This window comes from Dipodomys ordii, unplaced genomic scaffold, assembly GCF_000151885.1.
Source record: "Dipodomys ordii isolate 6190 unplaced genomic scaffold, Dord_2.0 Scaffold119, whole genome shotgun sequence".
Classification (NCBI taxonomy): Eukaryota; Metazoa; Chordata; class Mammalia; order Rodentia; family Heteromyidae; genus Dipodomys; species Dipodomys ordii.
Window position 1 is genome coordinate 294,477 of NW_012267335.1, and position 16,772 is coordinate 311,248.

General features: G+C 38.3%; 1 protein-coding gene across 1 annotated transcript in view; it reads left to right on the forward strand.

The window, feature by feature from the left end:
• LOC105995669 overlaps window positions 1-16,772 on the forward strand; it is a 174,080-nt gene that overhangs the window by 84,922 nt on the left and 72,386 nt on the right. Inside the window, exon 17 of the mRNA XM_013029495.1 lies at window positions 12,921-12,931. Coding sequence (XP_012884949.1) covers window positions 12,921-12,931 — 11 coding nt within the window. The remainder of the gene's footprint in view (window positions 1-12,920; window positions 12,932-16,772) is intronic.

The following is a 16,772-nucleotide window of genomic DNA, read 5'->3' on the forward strand; positions in this document are numbered from 1 at the left end:
TTTTTAAATATATAAATGGCTCCTTGAATCTCTATTTTCTTATCATCTGTTTATTGGAAGTAGATGTTTTCAAACTAAATGTCATGCACAAGTCAGCATTGTTTTTGTATAGTTAGCTCTGAATAAAGTAGAAAGCAAACCCCAGGCCATAGATCAACCCTAAAAGATCATCCCCCTGCTGCAGCTCTCCCTCTTCTTTCCCCTGATCTTTTTGAGACATCTTACATCATTTCACTCTGTTAATCCCTCCATACACCCCAGGGCTGGCTGTTCAAGGCTCCAAACACCCCTGGGAGTGGTCACGACTTTGAGAAAGATTTTTCCATTTCCCTCTTTTCCTGTCATATAGTCAGGTGAATTGTTGCTCAATTAGTAACCTACCCTAATTAGCTGGTCTGCATTGATTTTCAAAACCTTTGAGTCTTCTATTCTTTGGGTGGAAATATTTGTCTCATTGTTATACAAGCAGCACGGAGAAGCTGATTAAGTTGTGAAATATTAATTTACTAGTGAGTCTTCGAAAGTCTTGTCTGTTTGCATAAGTAGAAAATAACCAACTTTTAGAAACAGTGGAGCAGCAGGAGTAGGGGAATGGTGTAGCTTCAATAAAGGTATAATTACTTTCATAAGTCTGTTAGAGAGCAAGGCTTTAGGCTCCTTTTGTTAGATCGCTGTTTATTAAGGTCCCACATCTAGTACTCCTGAGGTGAGAGAAGCATCAGCAAGTCTTTGTTTTTATATGATTAAATTCCAATAATACCAGGAGGATGAACTCCCTGATGAGAGACAATGCAAGGATCTGATGAGTGAAAGGCACATGGATATAAAAATATTCTCATAACTTCTTACGAAATGCAAGATTTTAATATAGCATGGTTATTTCCACATTATAAATATAACATTAAACGCTGCCTTTTTTTTCTCTGACATTTCTTGAGCCAAACTCTGTTATTTCTGACAGCCCAGGGGGGAAAAAAAACTTCCAGAGGATTTTAAAGTAGTTTCTACCTTGTTACAGTCACATAGAACGTTTGTATTTCTCACTCAGTCCATTTCTTAAGTTGTCTTAAGTAATGAATGTGTTCTAGCTTTTCTCACTGACACTTTGTAAAGAATTTTTTGCTTTGCTCAATAAGACAGCCTGGTCCTCCAAAGCACTGAGGCGAATAATAATAAATTATTAGTGGGGTTGAAAGGAGAACTTCAGTTTGTAAAAACCAAATCTCTTGCTGGAAGTTGCTGTTATTAAGGTGAAAGGTTTCATTGGGCCTACTGATTTTCACGATTGACAACTGGCTATGTTCACTTGAAGATCACTGTGTGAGTATCATTGGGTAACAGTATGGTTTAGTAGTCATGCTGGCCAGTCCACAGAGATGTTTATAGAGTCAACTTCTTTGGGGCATAGTTTGTTTGTGTTTCTCCAGGCATTTCATATAAATGTTTCATGGTCTTACTATGAAAGTGTTGTTCTTGGTCTTTAGTAGGACTCGCTTTCAGCTGATGTTTTTCACTAGGTTGGATATAGAGGACTAAATTTTCATATTTTTCTTCCTGCATCTGTCTTCTGTGGCAGTAAATACAGATGCGCCCAGATAAGCCTATTTGCATAATATGTGTGTTATTACTGCAAAAACCATCAGCACTGATGGTTGTGTATAACAACAGCAGATGTGTGAATCTTTGCTTTTTTGTGTGTGGAATTCCATTCATAGAACTAATTAGAAAAGGTTCAAAAGTTGAGTGTGTATCTATAATTTAATGTGAATATTTTCTAGCACACTGATTTATGTTTAAGATCAAATAATAAGTAGAGAATTTTAACCAAAGTTTCATAATATATTAATGTATCAAATAAGTTTTAAACGGAGAAATCAATAATTTAGTTGTAAGAAAGTTAATGTTCCCAGGTTTTTTTTCAGTAAGAAATAAAGTTGAATCTATTAAAAGATATTCTCTATAATATCATTCTCACTCATTGGAATATGAAAAGAAAAAAATGGAAATCACTCTGCTTGATATAATGAACTTCTTAGGCCTTTTTACTTCTATATAAATGTAAAAATTAGTCTTTCCATTTCCATTAAGAATGCAACTTAATCTGCAGATAATTTGTAGGGAGTTGATTTATTTTTTATGTTAAATCATTGTGCTTATTAATAGGCCAGCTATTAAAGTTTCTTTTTATATTTTAATAAGTGTTTCTTTACTTCTCCTCCCATAGGAGTTCATAATTGTTTTGTTTCTAAGTACCATATTATTTTTGTTGTTGTTCCTGTGCGAGTATGAAGGAGATTCAGATCTTTTTTTGTTTGTTTCTTAGAGTACTGAGTACACAGATGTTTGTTTCCTTCTCTAGGCTATTTGTGTGTGTGTGAGTGTATGTGTGCGTGCGCACAGGCACCAACCCTGGGGCTTGAACTCAGGGCCTGGGCACTGTTCCTTAGCTTTTTGCCCAAGTCTGGCACTCTAGCTCTTTGGACGAGGCTGGGCCTGTGTTTGCCTAACCTTTGTAAGGCTCTGTGTTCCATCCCTGAGCAAATCTTAAACCACTTCTCTTTTTGAGTCTTACTGGTGTCTTTATAGACTCGAAAAACACCTATGCAGGCCTTAATCATCTCAGGCTGCTTTAGCAAACTGCATAGGCTGCGTGCTATCAACAGTAGCCATTTCTCATAGTTCTGAAATCAGGAGTCCATGGGACACCAACAAATACCCCCTGATGAGGACGCGCTTCCTGGCTTGCAGAGAGATGCCAGCTGCTTTTCCACATGTGGTAGAGAGAGAGAGCACTAGTCTCTGCCAGGTCTTTTAAGGGCTCTGACCTCTTCACTGGAGATCTCGTGAATGTTGCATCTTTTTTACCACCTGATATTGGGTTCGGTTTTCAACAAATGAATGAATGGAGGTCAACGATGACAGGCACAAACAATAAAGGAGAGGAATTTTATATATTGCATGTGTACTGAACAATAAAGACTGGAAGAATTTAAGTTTCACAAGCAAAATGTGGTTATATCCTTTTTTTCTAAATTCCCAGTATATTTGTCAGTGTGAGGAGTATGAAGTGATTTAAACTTAATTTACATTTTTCTGGATACTCTTCATATTTCTGTGGCTCTTCTATGAATTACCTATTCATATTTTATCATTGTTGTCCATGTTTTTGGTATTCTGTTGTATCATTTTTAAGTTTTTTTTTTTACTGTGTTGCTTATACTCATACACAATGGGTTGTGCTTTTTAGTACAGAGTCATGTGTCATACAATGCCTTTGTATTAACCATTGATTTGAGAGATGATCAGTCCTATAGGATTATAATAAACCTGAAAAATTCTGAGTATCGACTGACAGTATATGTCATCCAGTGCCAAGTTATAGCAAAATGGATCACTTATGTGTCAGGTATGATCCTGCGTTCTGTGACATGAGACTTATAAAATCATAGGCCATAAACTCATCTACAATGAGTAACAATTGTAGTGACCATGTTCCTGGTGCAGGTGTGTTGCATACTATTGATCATGGTTTATCATGTAGTCTTAACTATATGATTAAAGTTTTCTGTGGAAGAGGGTACCATGGTTTACCTTGGAATCAGTTTTAGCCGCCACAATTCTACCACTTTGAGAGGTCAGGTCAGGCAAGAGAGCAACATCATCTAGATTTGGGTAATGTTCGTGCAAGGATGAAACAGATAATGACAATTTTTGAGGCTTATTCCCATTGTTAAGTGATTCAGCACTGTGCTAAATTCTCATATGTGCTGAGATACATAGGTCTCCCTAAGGACCCTTCCTGCTGATATATCGATGTGTGAGTCTACTACATTAAAGTTTTTGTTAGCAATAGTTGCTCAATTTCATTTTGCTTCTCTTGCAAATTTAACATTTATTGATCACATTTAAAAATTAAGTAGCTGTATGAAGAGATTATATTTCTGTAAGGCTGGGTATGAGCACAATACATCTTTTTTTTTTTTTTGTCGGTCATGGGGCTTGAACTCTGGGCCTGGGCACTGTCCCTCAGCTCTTCAGCTCAAGGCGAGCACTCTACCACTTGAGCTACAGCGCCACTTCTGGTTTTCTGGTGGTTTATTGGAAATAGGAGTCTCACGGTCTTTCCTGCCCGGGCTGGCTTTGAACAGCGATCCTCAGATCTCACCCTCCTGAGTAGCTAGGATTACAGGCGTGAGCCACCAGCGCCCGGCCCACAATACATCTTGATCCATGTTACTCTTTCCTTTATTCTTCCCCATATTTTCCCCTCCTTTCCCTACCCTCAAGTTATGTAATTCAATTTTTACATAATGTACATTGAACATAATGATTGCATTTTTCTCTCCCTTCCTCCTTCCATATGATCACACATCTTGGTTTGATATTTTGATTCAGTCCATTTTATTGAGCAATCTATTGGCATTGTAAGCTTTTCTAAATTAAGTGTATTTGTTTGGATGTTGTTGGATTCTATGTGTAATACTTTATTTTGAATATTTCAATTATTTTCAGGAAGTCTGTAGAAGGAACGGCTTCAAAAAAGCTCTGCGTTGTTTTTTATAAATGAAGACTTTTCTATTATGCTCTGTAGTTCAGGGAGGTTTAATTAAAATATTGGATTTATTTGTTCTTTAGAAGTTAGGTAAAACCTTGGAACATTTAGTCCGAGTTCCTCTTTGAGGAGTCCCATGGATCGCTGTTTGAGTTGACATTAGAGTAACTACTTCAATTTAGATTTCTCATTTTTTTGAATTAATAATATTAGGATATTAGTTTTAGGAAAACATTTATGTCTTTAGATTTGTAAGTGATTTATAATCAGAATTTTAAGTGTTCTCATATCATTGCTCTTAATATTTTCTCTCCAAACAGTTAGGTCATTTTCTCAGTCTTATATGTCAGATCTTTTGCTTTGAATGATTGCAAAGATTTTCTGCTATTAGTCATTTTCAAATCACGGGAATTTAGATGTATACTTTTACCATATTTTTTATCTGTGTACTGTTTTCAGCATTTGTTATGAATGATTTTACCTTTTTCCTTATAGTAAAGATGTGTATGAATTTTCCTCCATTAAAAATGGGGGGACTAATATTTTGAACATCGGTGCTCAGCAGCCCCAGTGTGCTCTTGTCACTTGAATCAGCCATAGCCTGTTTTACTTTAGTTATTTTCTTAGATAGGTTGAGCTCTTCCATGGTCCATCCTCAACCACAATCTTCTCACTTAGCCTCCTGTGTAGCTTAGATTACAGAAATGTACCACTGTGCCCAGCTTTTGGTTGAGCTGAGTCTTGTTAGCTTTACTTTCTTTTAGGTTGGCCTCAAACCATTCTCTTCCTGATCTCTAGCTCTCATATAGCAAGTTTCTTTATTTTTAGTTGTTCTCTTGTTGCAGTGAAGACACACAATGTCATAAATATGATCTAAGTAAACCCTGAGTTGGGTTAATTCTGTCAGGAGAAGGCAGTTTATTCACTTCTTCCTAGTAGCCAGCCATTATATATATATATATATATATATATATATATACACTCACACACATGCATATATAATATATATATACTCACACACATGCATATATAATATATATATATATACACTCACACACATGCATATATAATATATATATACACTCACACACATGCATATATAATATATATATACACTCACACACATGAATATATAATATATATATATATATATGCACTCACACACATGCATATATAATATATATATAGATAGATAGATTTAATGTGTAAACTAGTAAAGTGTAACAACCACTTCAAGGTTCACAGATCTTAAGTGTGAGGCTACGTGAATTGTGCCTGTAAACATGCAGATCAACGTCTGGAATATGTCCTTAAACTCTGAAAAGATTCCCCTATGCCCTTCTCAGCCAGTCCCCAACCAAGAGGTGAGCAGCAGCCTGACATTTATGCCCATCAACTAGTGTAGATTCATGCAACTTTATCAAGTATGTGCATTGTTTTGCGTCTGGCTTCCTTTAAGTATCTGTGGGAATTATCTATGTCATGTGTAATGGTATTTTATTTGAAATCACTGTTTAGATTTCCATTTTGTGTCTTTCATGAATTATTTATTCTCCTGTTGGTTGCATGTTTGGTTTCTTTCCTATTTAGAATGATATTATAAGAGCTGTCATGAACATTCCTGAACACGTAGTTTTTGGTGGGCATACACACTCTGACTTGGGGAACATATATTTAGGAATAGAATTGTGGATCAATCTAGGGATTCATTTAAATATGTGCTTTTAATTTCAAAGTATGTATTGTAACTCACTTTATATTTTTAATACCTAATGTAATCCGATCATGTTCAGAAGACGTATAAAACACTGTTGCCATTTTTTAAGAAAAGAAAACTTAGAAAAAAATCCAAGCTGATTTAATCCTTTAAAACCTAGTATACTGTCTTCTAACTTTCTATCAATGTGAGAAGTTCAGTACCTTGTCTGTTTCTTTTCCCTTTGTAAGTTAATTTCATGGGATGGGATGAACATTTGTGTCTCCTCAAAATTCCTATGTTGGAGCCCTACCCATTCCCTCCGTGGTGTGCTGGTGTCTGGGGATACATTCTTTGGAAGAAGAATGCACTGAGAAATAGAGCTCTTGTGGCAGGATCCATGCCTTTATGAGGAAATAGGAAAGGGCTTACTTCCTGCTCTTCTGCTGTCATGTGATGATACATCCTCCAGGCATCTGGCTACCAGCCAGGGAGCAGACTACCAGCAGTCAGCGTGTCCTGGCTCTGCAGGCTGCTTGCTCCTGGGCCTTCCACCTGTGCCATATTGAATGTTGCTGAATCTACCCAATCTGTGATATTTTCATACAGCCTGAGATGATATAAGTCATTCCTCTTTTTCGTTGTGGATTTGTGCAAGAATTTTTCTTTATTTTTTTTCCAGAATATGCCTATTATTTTTTTTTTACATCATTTCGTCTAGTCCGAATGGAAACTCTGGAAGTTTGGAAACCTTTTGAACTTGTATATAAAACTAGTTCAATCAAAACTAACTTCTGTTGTTTGATTGATTCCCTTCCCTTTTCACAATTACCTTATTCTTATAAAATGTTGATTTCCACATTACCCTTTTGGGAAATGTTGATGGGTAGCTTAGCTTTTCTCTAGAGGTATGGAACTTAAATTATTTCCTCTTAAATTATTTCCTCCCATATATCTTCTAGGTCTTAAATCATGATTCGGCAATGTTTATTCTTTCCCCCCACTATATTCAGTGAATGATATCAGTAGAAAATGATGTTTTCTTCATGTTGCAGCAAGTCTTTAAGTTTAATAAATTGTCTTACTTCATTTGGTTGAAAGATTTCTGTCTCCCTTGTGTATTCCATTAGGAACCATCTGTTCTAGAAGTTTTATTTCTTCTCTTAGGTGTCTGGAGTACAGGATTCTTTCCCTTTGCATACTTGTGATTCTTTAGATCTTTCTTGGTGGCCAGGTCCCAACTGCTGGTTACTTTCAGCTGAAGCAATCTAGAGAGTGGTGAGGAAGAATATTCATGATTAACTTGGTGAGAACTTGGGAAACATTGATTATTATTATTATTATTATCAGTTGTGGGGCCTGAATTCTGGGCCTGCACTGTCCCTCAGTTCTTCAGTTCAAGGCTAGCACTCTCCCACTTGAGCCACAGTGCCACTTCTGGCTTTTTCTCCTTATGTGGTGCTGAGGAATCGAACCCAGGGTCTCCTGCATAAAAGGCAAGCATTCTACCACTGAGCCACCTTTCCAGCCCTATTATTATACTGTTTTTTTAAATTATCTTTGAGTACAATGGGGTTACCATACAACAACCCAGTTTAGGGATGCAATGCATCCTGAAAGGTATCACTTCTTTTCATCACCCACCTTCTTTATCCCTCTCCCTCATCCTTCCCAACCCGACTCCTCCCCTCAATTTTCCTAGTTTCACAGGATACCTAATGAATGGATAAAATGGATTCTTGGCCTCAGGTGAGAAATCACAGCCCTACAGTGGTTAGACAACTGGTGTCCCCTGAGTTCTGCTTCCTTACAGAGCTTGGGGATATTGGGAGCTGTTCAGTAGCCACCAGCAGATGGTTGCTGACCAGCAGAGCAGCAGGACAGTCTGGGGTCTTGGGAGTGAGCTGTTCTTATAGGGCATAGGGGATAGAAGAGGCTTCCAAGCAGGCTCACCAGGAAGCAGCCAGGTAGAAGAGTGTGAATGAATGAATGGTTTACAAGTATGTAAATGTATTGTAATGTCTTTGGATGCCTTCACATAGCCAGCGATTTTGTGCTGCCCTGGAATCATTTGGACCAAGTTAAGAGCTAGTAGAAGTTGTTCATTTGTAGCCAGTTGGACTGTGGTGACCGCAGGGGCATTCTGTTTGTGTGTGTAAGGAGAGAACATGGCACCCACACCACAGCACGTTTGTACTGCCATCTGCCCACCATGCCTAGAAACAGTTCTTTCTTTCCTCTTTTGTTTCCTCAGCACTGCTAGCTTTTCACCAGAGGCAGCATTGCATGGTTCATGAGGCTTTAGGCTCTGGGTAAGCGAATCACCACATTTATCATCTGAAATGGGACACTTTAAGAATGAAAGGACGTGCCCCCAGTAACTACACTGAGGTAACAGACAAAACTGCCAGCCTCCCTGGTGAAGAGGCCATCCACGTTCCCAGTCCAGCTCTGTAATCAGATCTCGTGGGTTTAAGGTTTGACATTTTACGGCAGTCTGGGTACCTTGTGTTAACTCCCTGTGTCTGGATGTTCTCACCTGAAGAAGACAATGTTGCTGTAGGGAATAAACAAAGAAAGATATAGAAAGCACATTGAACAGCACGCATGACATGTATGTAGCTTAGTATTTCTAAAATGGTAGCCATTATCGTCACACCGTAATAACCGTAACCAGATGGCAGACACACCCATACTGAGCTCACTATGTATTGTTTCTTTGCTGTCCACCTCTTGTCAGAGTTTTAGAGGCATGGTATATATCAAACCTCACATTTTTACAGAGTAAAATTTCTTCCTAGTGTGTGATCTGATTCAACCACAGGAAACATCACTTTTTGCAAGCCAAACAACTAGAATGATTTTTCAAAATGATAATCCAAAGTCTAATAATTACCAACTATAGAAAACAGATTTCAAGTTTGTATCATGCTTTCTCTATTTGAAAGATAGCATCAAGCTGCATCTACCTGTCTATCTTATCTCTCATAATCTATCAATCTATGTATCTATCTCTTTGATCTATTTATCATATATCTATCTGATCTGTTTTCTAACAGCTACTTATCTATCAATCATCTATCTATATAGACCCTCTGGATGAAATGATAGGATTTGTTATCTGATACTTATTGTCTTCAGCCAACTTTAGATTGTGTGTGTGTGTGTGTGTGTGTGTGTGTGTGTGTGTGTGTGTGTGTGTGTGTGGTCTGGCTCCACTCTCAAGCCTGCCTCTGCTGTTCTTCAGTGCCTGTCTTAGATGCTTCAGCAGCACCTTGCCCAACCCTCACTTCTCTCTCTCTCCCTCTCTCTGTTCAGCTGAGTTCTATTTTCACATTGATTATTTTCTGTGCCTTATTTCCATCATGATTTTCAGATAGGATCTAATACTTTTGTCTAGAGCTGGACTTGGATCATCATTCTCTCTTTCCCATATAGCTGGAATTACAGGTGTGCATCAACACATCCAGCTTGCTCTTTGAAACAAAGTCTCATAGGGGGAAAACAAAGAGGAGGCAACAATGCTCTATAGGAAATGTACTCATTACCTTGCTCCTGCACAACATTTTTGCAATAAAAACCCTACAAAAAATAAAGTCTCACTACACTGGCATTTAATCTCAATCCTCCCATCTCTACCTCCTGAGTAGCTAGGATAACAGGTCTGAGCCACTGAGCTCAGCACTGCAGCTACTTTTTTTGTCAGTTGTGGGGCTTGAACTCTGGGCCTGGGTGCTATCCCTCAGCTCTTCAGCTCAAGGCTAGTGCTCTACCACTTGAGCCACAGCACCACTTGTGGTTTTCTGGTGGTTTATTGGAGATAAGAATCTTAAGGACTTTCCTGCCTGGGCTGGCTTGGAATCACGATCCTCAGATCTCAGCCTCCTGAGTAGCTAGGATTACAGGTATGAGCCACTGGCGTGCAGCTTGTAGCTACTTTATATCTAATCGACATAGTTTATACATATGTTACTGAATCTGCCCACTAAATGTTCTCTCATGTGAGAAAAAGGCATAAAACCCTACTGCTTATGTTCTGGCTTAGTAGTCCCTCCTTTTTGTAAAGATAAAGTTACACTAGAGGATCCTCACCTTATGTACCATTGGGTGCACTGAGGACCCTAATCCGCCCAGTCAACACCAGCAGAGCAGAGGTTATACTCTACTTTTTGTGCATGTGAAATAGTCACTCCATCCCTACAGCCTCTTTAGGAGGAATTTGTTTCCTACACGCTTGAGGATGGGCTTGGCCATGTGACTAATTATGCCTTATGGTGGTGGTGGGGAGGAGGAAATGAATTCCCCTTTCTGATTTTGGAGTTGACCATGTGCCTTGCTTTGACCAATGAGATATCAGTGAATGGGATACCCATTGAGATGTGATTGTGTGGTTGGCCCAATCTATGCTGGTACCATGGCTGTGAGTGTCACATGCAGATAAGGGATTGCAGCAGGCTGCAGAGCAACCTGCAGGTTTTAACTGTCTGGATAAGCAATTCCTGGGCCCTCTGACTCCAAGCTGAGTCTCATGAACTAGCTCTATGTTTATTATGATAAACACATTAGGAAAAGAAAGGCTTCTCATGATATGCCTGATACATTGTGATGTCCTAGGATAGATGTCAGTCTAAGTATCTATAAGATATGTCTAAGTATCTGTAAGATATCTTTTTTTAAATTCCAGTAAGCCAACGGTGTGATAGTGGTTAAGAAGGCAAAAGTGAATTTTTATACTTTATAAAGGTTGTGGTTGTCATTGTTAGAGGGAAAAGAAGGAATTGTAATGATCAGATATTGAACATTTCTGTTCACTTAATGATTGCAGTTTTGATATGACTGAGATGTCCTGAGCAGATCCTTTGAAGAACAAAGCCCTGGCTGGAGCCCTAAGAAATCATTTGATTTAGGTTATAGACTAGGAAGTTTACCTTTTTAGCTATTATTTCCACTTGGAAAGGATGCAGGTATTTTTAAAAAAAACCATACGAGTCTTATTTTCTTCCATTTTTGTTTTCTATTTTCCTTTTGTAAGATGCTATAGAGAGAAAAGAATAAGATACAGGTGAGGACACATACAACGAGATGATACAGACTGGCTGTCATCTCTTATGTGGAATCATTTCTTCATCATGTTTCAAAGACTGAAGAACAACATTATTCCAGTATTTGGGGTTTCTAGGAGCTTATGTCATAAGCTCAGCACACTTTAATTTTAATTTTGGTATTATTTCTATTTAATTCCAGACAGTTCTCTGGAGGCCTCTTTTCAATAACCAATGTTCCCTCTGCCCATGAAATCCACTTACCTTAACTGATGGTGATTGTACTTCAGCCTGGTTCTCAGATCCACGACGATAATATTCATTGTACTATCCCAAAAGGCTCTTAGTATTCATCAAATATTTGATCAACATTGTCTAATAAAGCTTATAGAATGCAGAAACATGGAACATAACTCTACCATGATTTTTACTTCTGTCTCTCTCATTAACACCATGAGTTGCTTCTCTAAAATAATTAAAACCCATAATTGAATACACTAAAATGATTTTGGAAAATCAGTTTAATTATTGCGGTACTTCCATTTGGAAGGCTTGCATTATTTATTAAAACAAATGGGTAAATGTAGTCCCTCTCTTGTTTCTTGTCATTTCAGAATTACTTTTTGAGAGGGAATATTAATTTCTTGTGTTCATGTTTTTTTTTTGTTTGTTTTGATTTTTTTTTCGTTTTCGTTTTTGGTTGGGTCTAGGGCTTGAACTCAGGGTCTTGGCACTGTCCTTGAATTTCTGTTGTTCAGCCTAATGCTCTACCACTTGAACCACAGCTCTACGTCTGGCTTTTTCGGGGAGAGTGATTAATTAAAGATAAGAGTCTCATTGACTTTCCTTTCTGAGTGGACTTTGAACTGTGATCCTCAGATCTCAGCCTCCTGAGTAATTAGGCTTACAGGTATGAGCCACCAGGGCCTGGCTCTGTTTGTGTGTTTTTAAAGGAGCAGTAACTCCTAATGTTACACTGACAGGAACATAAGAATGTCTTGGATGCTAGACTTAACTATTTACTTAACTGTAGAAGTTTCACTTTTCAGGAATTGTCTCATGATATTAAGAAGTATCCAGTTTTTTAATCTCATAGAGAAGGTTGTCCTAGATTTAAATTATTCGATGTCCTTTGAAGCAAAATACAAGATGGGAAATTATATTTTAAATTCTCTTTGTAAGAAAGACACAAGGTTTACTCTCTTTTCTAACTTAGGACTTTGTGACTCACTGTGAGTTGGCCTGGGTTCATTAGTTTGCATTTGCCTGGTATAGGAACTGCAGCTACTGAGAGGCTGAGGTATTTATGTAACTGAAATTAACTGGAGGTATTTTATGGACCAGGAAATAGAAACTTACATGAGATATTTTAAACTTAGATTAAGTCTCTCTTGGTTATATTCACATAGCAATCTAAGCAATCATGCTGGAGGTAAGCTGAGGTCTTTATTACAAACATTCCGGCTCAGCTTTATGAGATAAAAGTGACTTCATTTTGAGGGAACACATATTTATGAGAAGTGGCAAAGGCCTCAGCGGAAATGACACAATTAATATTTTAGGAGGTCTGAGGATCACCCAGTCAGCAGTAATATAAGATAGTTGGGTCATAAGTCATGAGTATGCTTAGATTTCATAATTGTTCGCTTTACCTCCAAGTTAGTGGAATGGTTCAATTGACAACATGGAATGAAATGAAAATCCTCAACTTAAAAGAGAAATATTAAACCTAATATAAAAGGTCAAGAGCTCTCCATTAAAATTTATATTTGTGAATTCTCTCAAGCTAATAAATATCTCTAATAAAAGGTTTTAAAAATGCCACTGCTATTCAATAGCCAGATTTCTCAGAACCCATTTTTTCCCTTGAATTTTCATTGTGAACACAATATGTTTTCAGTTTTTCCTTTGTTTGTGATAGTATCGCTGTCTGCATACCTATGTGTGTGTATATGTGTGTGTGCATGTATGTGTAGAATTGTATACATACACATACATATTATGTGTGTACGTATCTACACACATATGCATGTAGGTATATAGTTGTATATATATTCGTTATATATGCACCTGCATATATCTGCATACAACTGTGTATACACAAATATGTACATTCTAGGGATGTGTATACTTATATATGCATGGCTGGTTTTGAATACATGTACATGTATGTCTATTCATTATATGGTACTCGTTGAATGGGTTATTGATTGGACCATAAGTGTTTAGATGGATTCTCATTGTCATAGAAATCCTCAGTCATATCTTGAGATTGTTGATGGACATAAATGTGCATAATTAGTGATCCAGTAGCCTAAGGTGACCAGAGAGGTAGTTCAAATTATAAAAGAAGTTGAGGAGACCGGGACCAAGTCTCCTTTTAGAGAATTTTCTCATTTATTCATAAAGCTGTAATATTGGGAACTGGCTTCCAGACATCTTGTTTAGCTCTTGCCTTACCCACCCTATTCTACTGTAACCACTCCCCTTACCTTCCACCATCCAATTGCCTAGCGATGGTCAGGTGGTCAGGGATCTAAATGGGCACTTGCCACAGGTGTCGGTGACACCACCTGTCCCCCCCCCCCACCTCAAGGCTTTCTCCCAAATTAGGAAGTGCCACAAGGTACGGCCCAGATTTTTCCTCCCTGGAGGCACTGAATTTTCTCATACCCTTCATCTTCTGCCTTAGGACAATCTGCATTATTTTTTTTCTCATTTTACCGAGAACTATTGCGATGTTGGTGGTCCTCCTTATAGTTACTCACAGTTCTATTTTTCAATATTCTCTGAGTCATTTTAATAAGAATCTGGAGCAATGGCGAGTGAAGGTCTTTCACGATCCAGGATTTTTTTCTGTTATCTTGGGAGCCACAGCTTTTGCAGGGTCTCCCTCCCAGCCTGGTGAATCTCATCTGCAGTCATGCATATTGATTTTACTCACCAGATAGAGAATATTTACTATGTCTCAGATGCTCAGGATCCAAGAGGGAAAAAATGCATTCTTCAAGACAATTGTGGTGTAGATGGCTGAACAGCAAGTAAACAACTCATTAACAACATGGGGAGGGGGGTAGTTGAACCATTCAGCATTGGGAAAAATATTCCTGTAGCTCCTTAAGACAGTCATCTGAGAGGAGTAATTATAAGGCAAATTGAGTCCATGAAGACATGAGTGGCTTTTTTTCTGTTGGACAAATCAGGGAAGGCAGGGAAAAGTCATTGAAGGAGAAGTAACAACATGTACAGAAGCCAAAATATGAGAGTTTAAAAAACTTCAAGTATTTCACGCTAAATAAATCAAAATGAATTTTTGTCTTCCAAACGCGGGATAATCATGACTTCTCTATCTTCCTTCAAGTCACTGAGAAGCAATACTGCCAAATGAAAGAGCCCAGGAAGGATCTTGTGACTTGGTTGAATATTTTAATGGCGTTTGGAGCCTTGTGTACCTTGGCTATGTTTATGTGCCCTAATAGAGGAGCGGTTTCACACAGACGTATTGATGGGATTTGAGTTTTCTTCCTGACCTTAGTTGGGTTCCTTTGATTTCCACCCTTCTTCCCTAAATATATACAAGCCATCTGCTAAAAAACCTGTCCCAGATTTTTCTCTTGAGATTGATGTCAACGTTTCTATGGTTTCTGGAGCTCAAAGTTAAAACAAAAGGGAGAAGGCACCTTTGTCTATCTTTGTCTTTTGGTACCTTTTCAAGTTTGTATGGCTTCTAAATGTTACTGTGGTGCCCCTTATCTGTGGAGAAGATGTCTGAGACTCTCAGTGAATAGCTAAAATGGTGAAAAAGCAAGCTGATAAATGTAAATAACACCAATCCCTATATATGCTAGTTATTTTCTTGTATCTGCACACTTGTGATAAAGTTAAATGTATAGATTAGGCCTAGCAAGAGGCTAGCAACCATAGCGGATAATAAGATAGAACAGCTGTAGCAATCAAACTGATTGGTTATAGTCAAGGTATCATAGTCATGAATTCGACCAACCATGGATCCAAAGCATTTCCATCGTTAGTAAGCATGGACAGATTTTTTTTCTTATTCTTCTTAACAATCTAATTCGCACTTCTGTCATATATAAATGAGATATTTACATTAAGTTTAGTATTCCAAGTAAGCCCAGCTATGATTTAAAGTACTCAAGAGGATATTTTAGGTTATATTCAAAAACTACATTAGTTTATGTAAGGGAGCTGAACATCTACAAATTTTTGTAACTGCAGTAGACAGGGAGACCTGGAAGAAAACCCCCTCAGAAACTAGTAGAGAATCGTAGCATAATAAAAGCTAGAGGAATATGGTCTCTTTCCCCATATGACATTATCCTGTGCTCATCCTTTGTGATAATCCAGGATGATGTGTTACCTGTGTGATGAGAAGCGGAGCAGCAGGTGATGTAGGCATTGAGACGCAGTGCTAGGTTGCTACTAGCAACCCAATGATGCACACTTTCAGGAGATCCTGGACCACTGCTTGTAGAGGAGGTCAGCAGGTGGACGATGTCAGGAGCAGATAATGATGATGCTCAAGGTTCTTCAATAATTCAGTGGTTGACTTTTTCTCTCTCTAAGAACTATGAAAAACTATTGCATGTGGAAGTTGTGTCTTTTAAAGAAGCGCTGAAGTGTTACAGTGCATCACCTTCACGCCGTGTTCCAGCTGAGCATGGCAGGCCAAACTTTTGTGCTGGACTGTCTGTGCAATTTGAAACACGTTGGAAAGTTCTGGTAATGTCCTTGTTGCTGGTTCTGCTCCAGTTTCTTCTTTGTCCTCATCTTTGTCTTAAGACGCCCTGCTGGCCTTCAATGCGTTCTTTGGTTCTTCATCAAGTGTGACAGCAAATCCTTCTCTCCCACCTGACTTGGCTCCATGAATTCATTACTTAAGTTTTCCATTTATCTCTAGGAAACCTTTAAAATTGTTACAGTTGACCCTATAAGTTCTGGAAGCTTCTGTTAAACTTTGATGAGTGTTGTTGTGTCAGTATTCATAACACTATAATAATCTCTAATGCCACATTATGTCTAGAGCAGAATCTGGACCAACTGCTGGTCACATGCACCCACACACCGGGGAGCGTGCGGCCTTTCAACACCAAAGATGCCCTGCACGAGAGGCTGAGGCAATAGAGCAGCATTTGGAAATAAAAACACAGCCTTGATGTGCTCACTTTCATTGTGGGTGGATTTAGGAGGGTCAGGTTCATTGGCTATTATTAGGACTTTAAACTTGAAGTCTTTCTCAGCTTCTGCAATCAGTCTGAAAACTTTCTGTGGCCAGAATACAGCAGATGACTTTTGTCATCTTTTGTGAGAGAGTATGGAGGTTCTTTGTTCTGTATACTATGCCTGGCTTTATTCTGAGCCTTGCAGCATTGTCACCAAGAGCCAGAATGGGTCTGTCTTTCTACTTTTTATGATCTAGTTCTGCCTTTATGTGTGTGTGTGTGTGTGTGTGTGTGTAAGA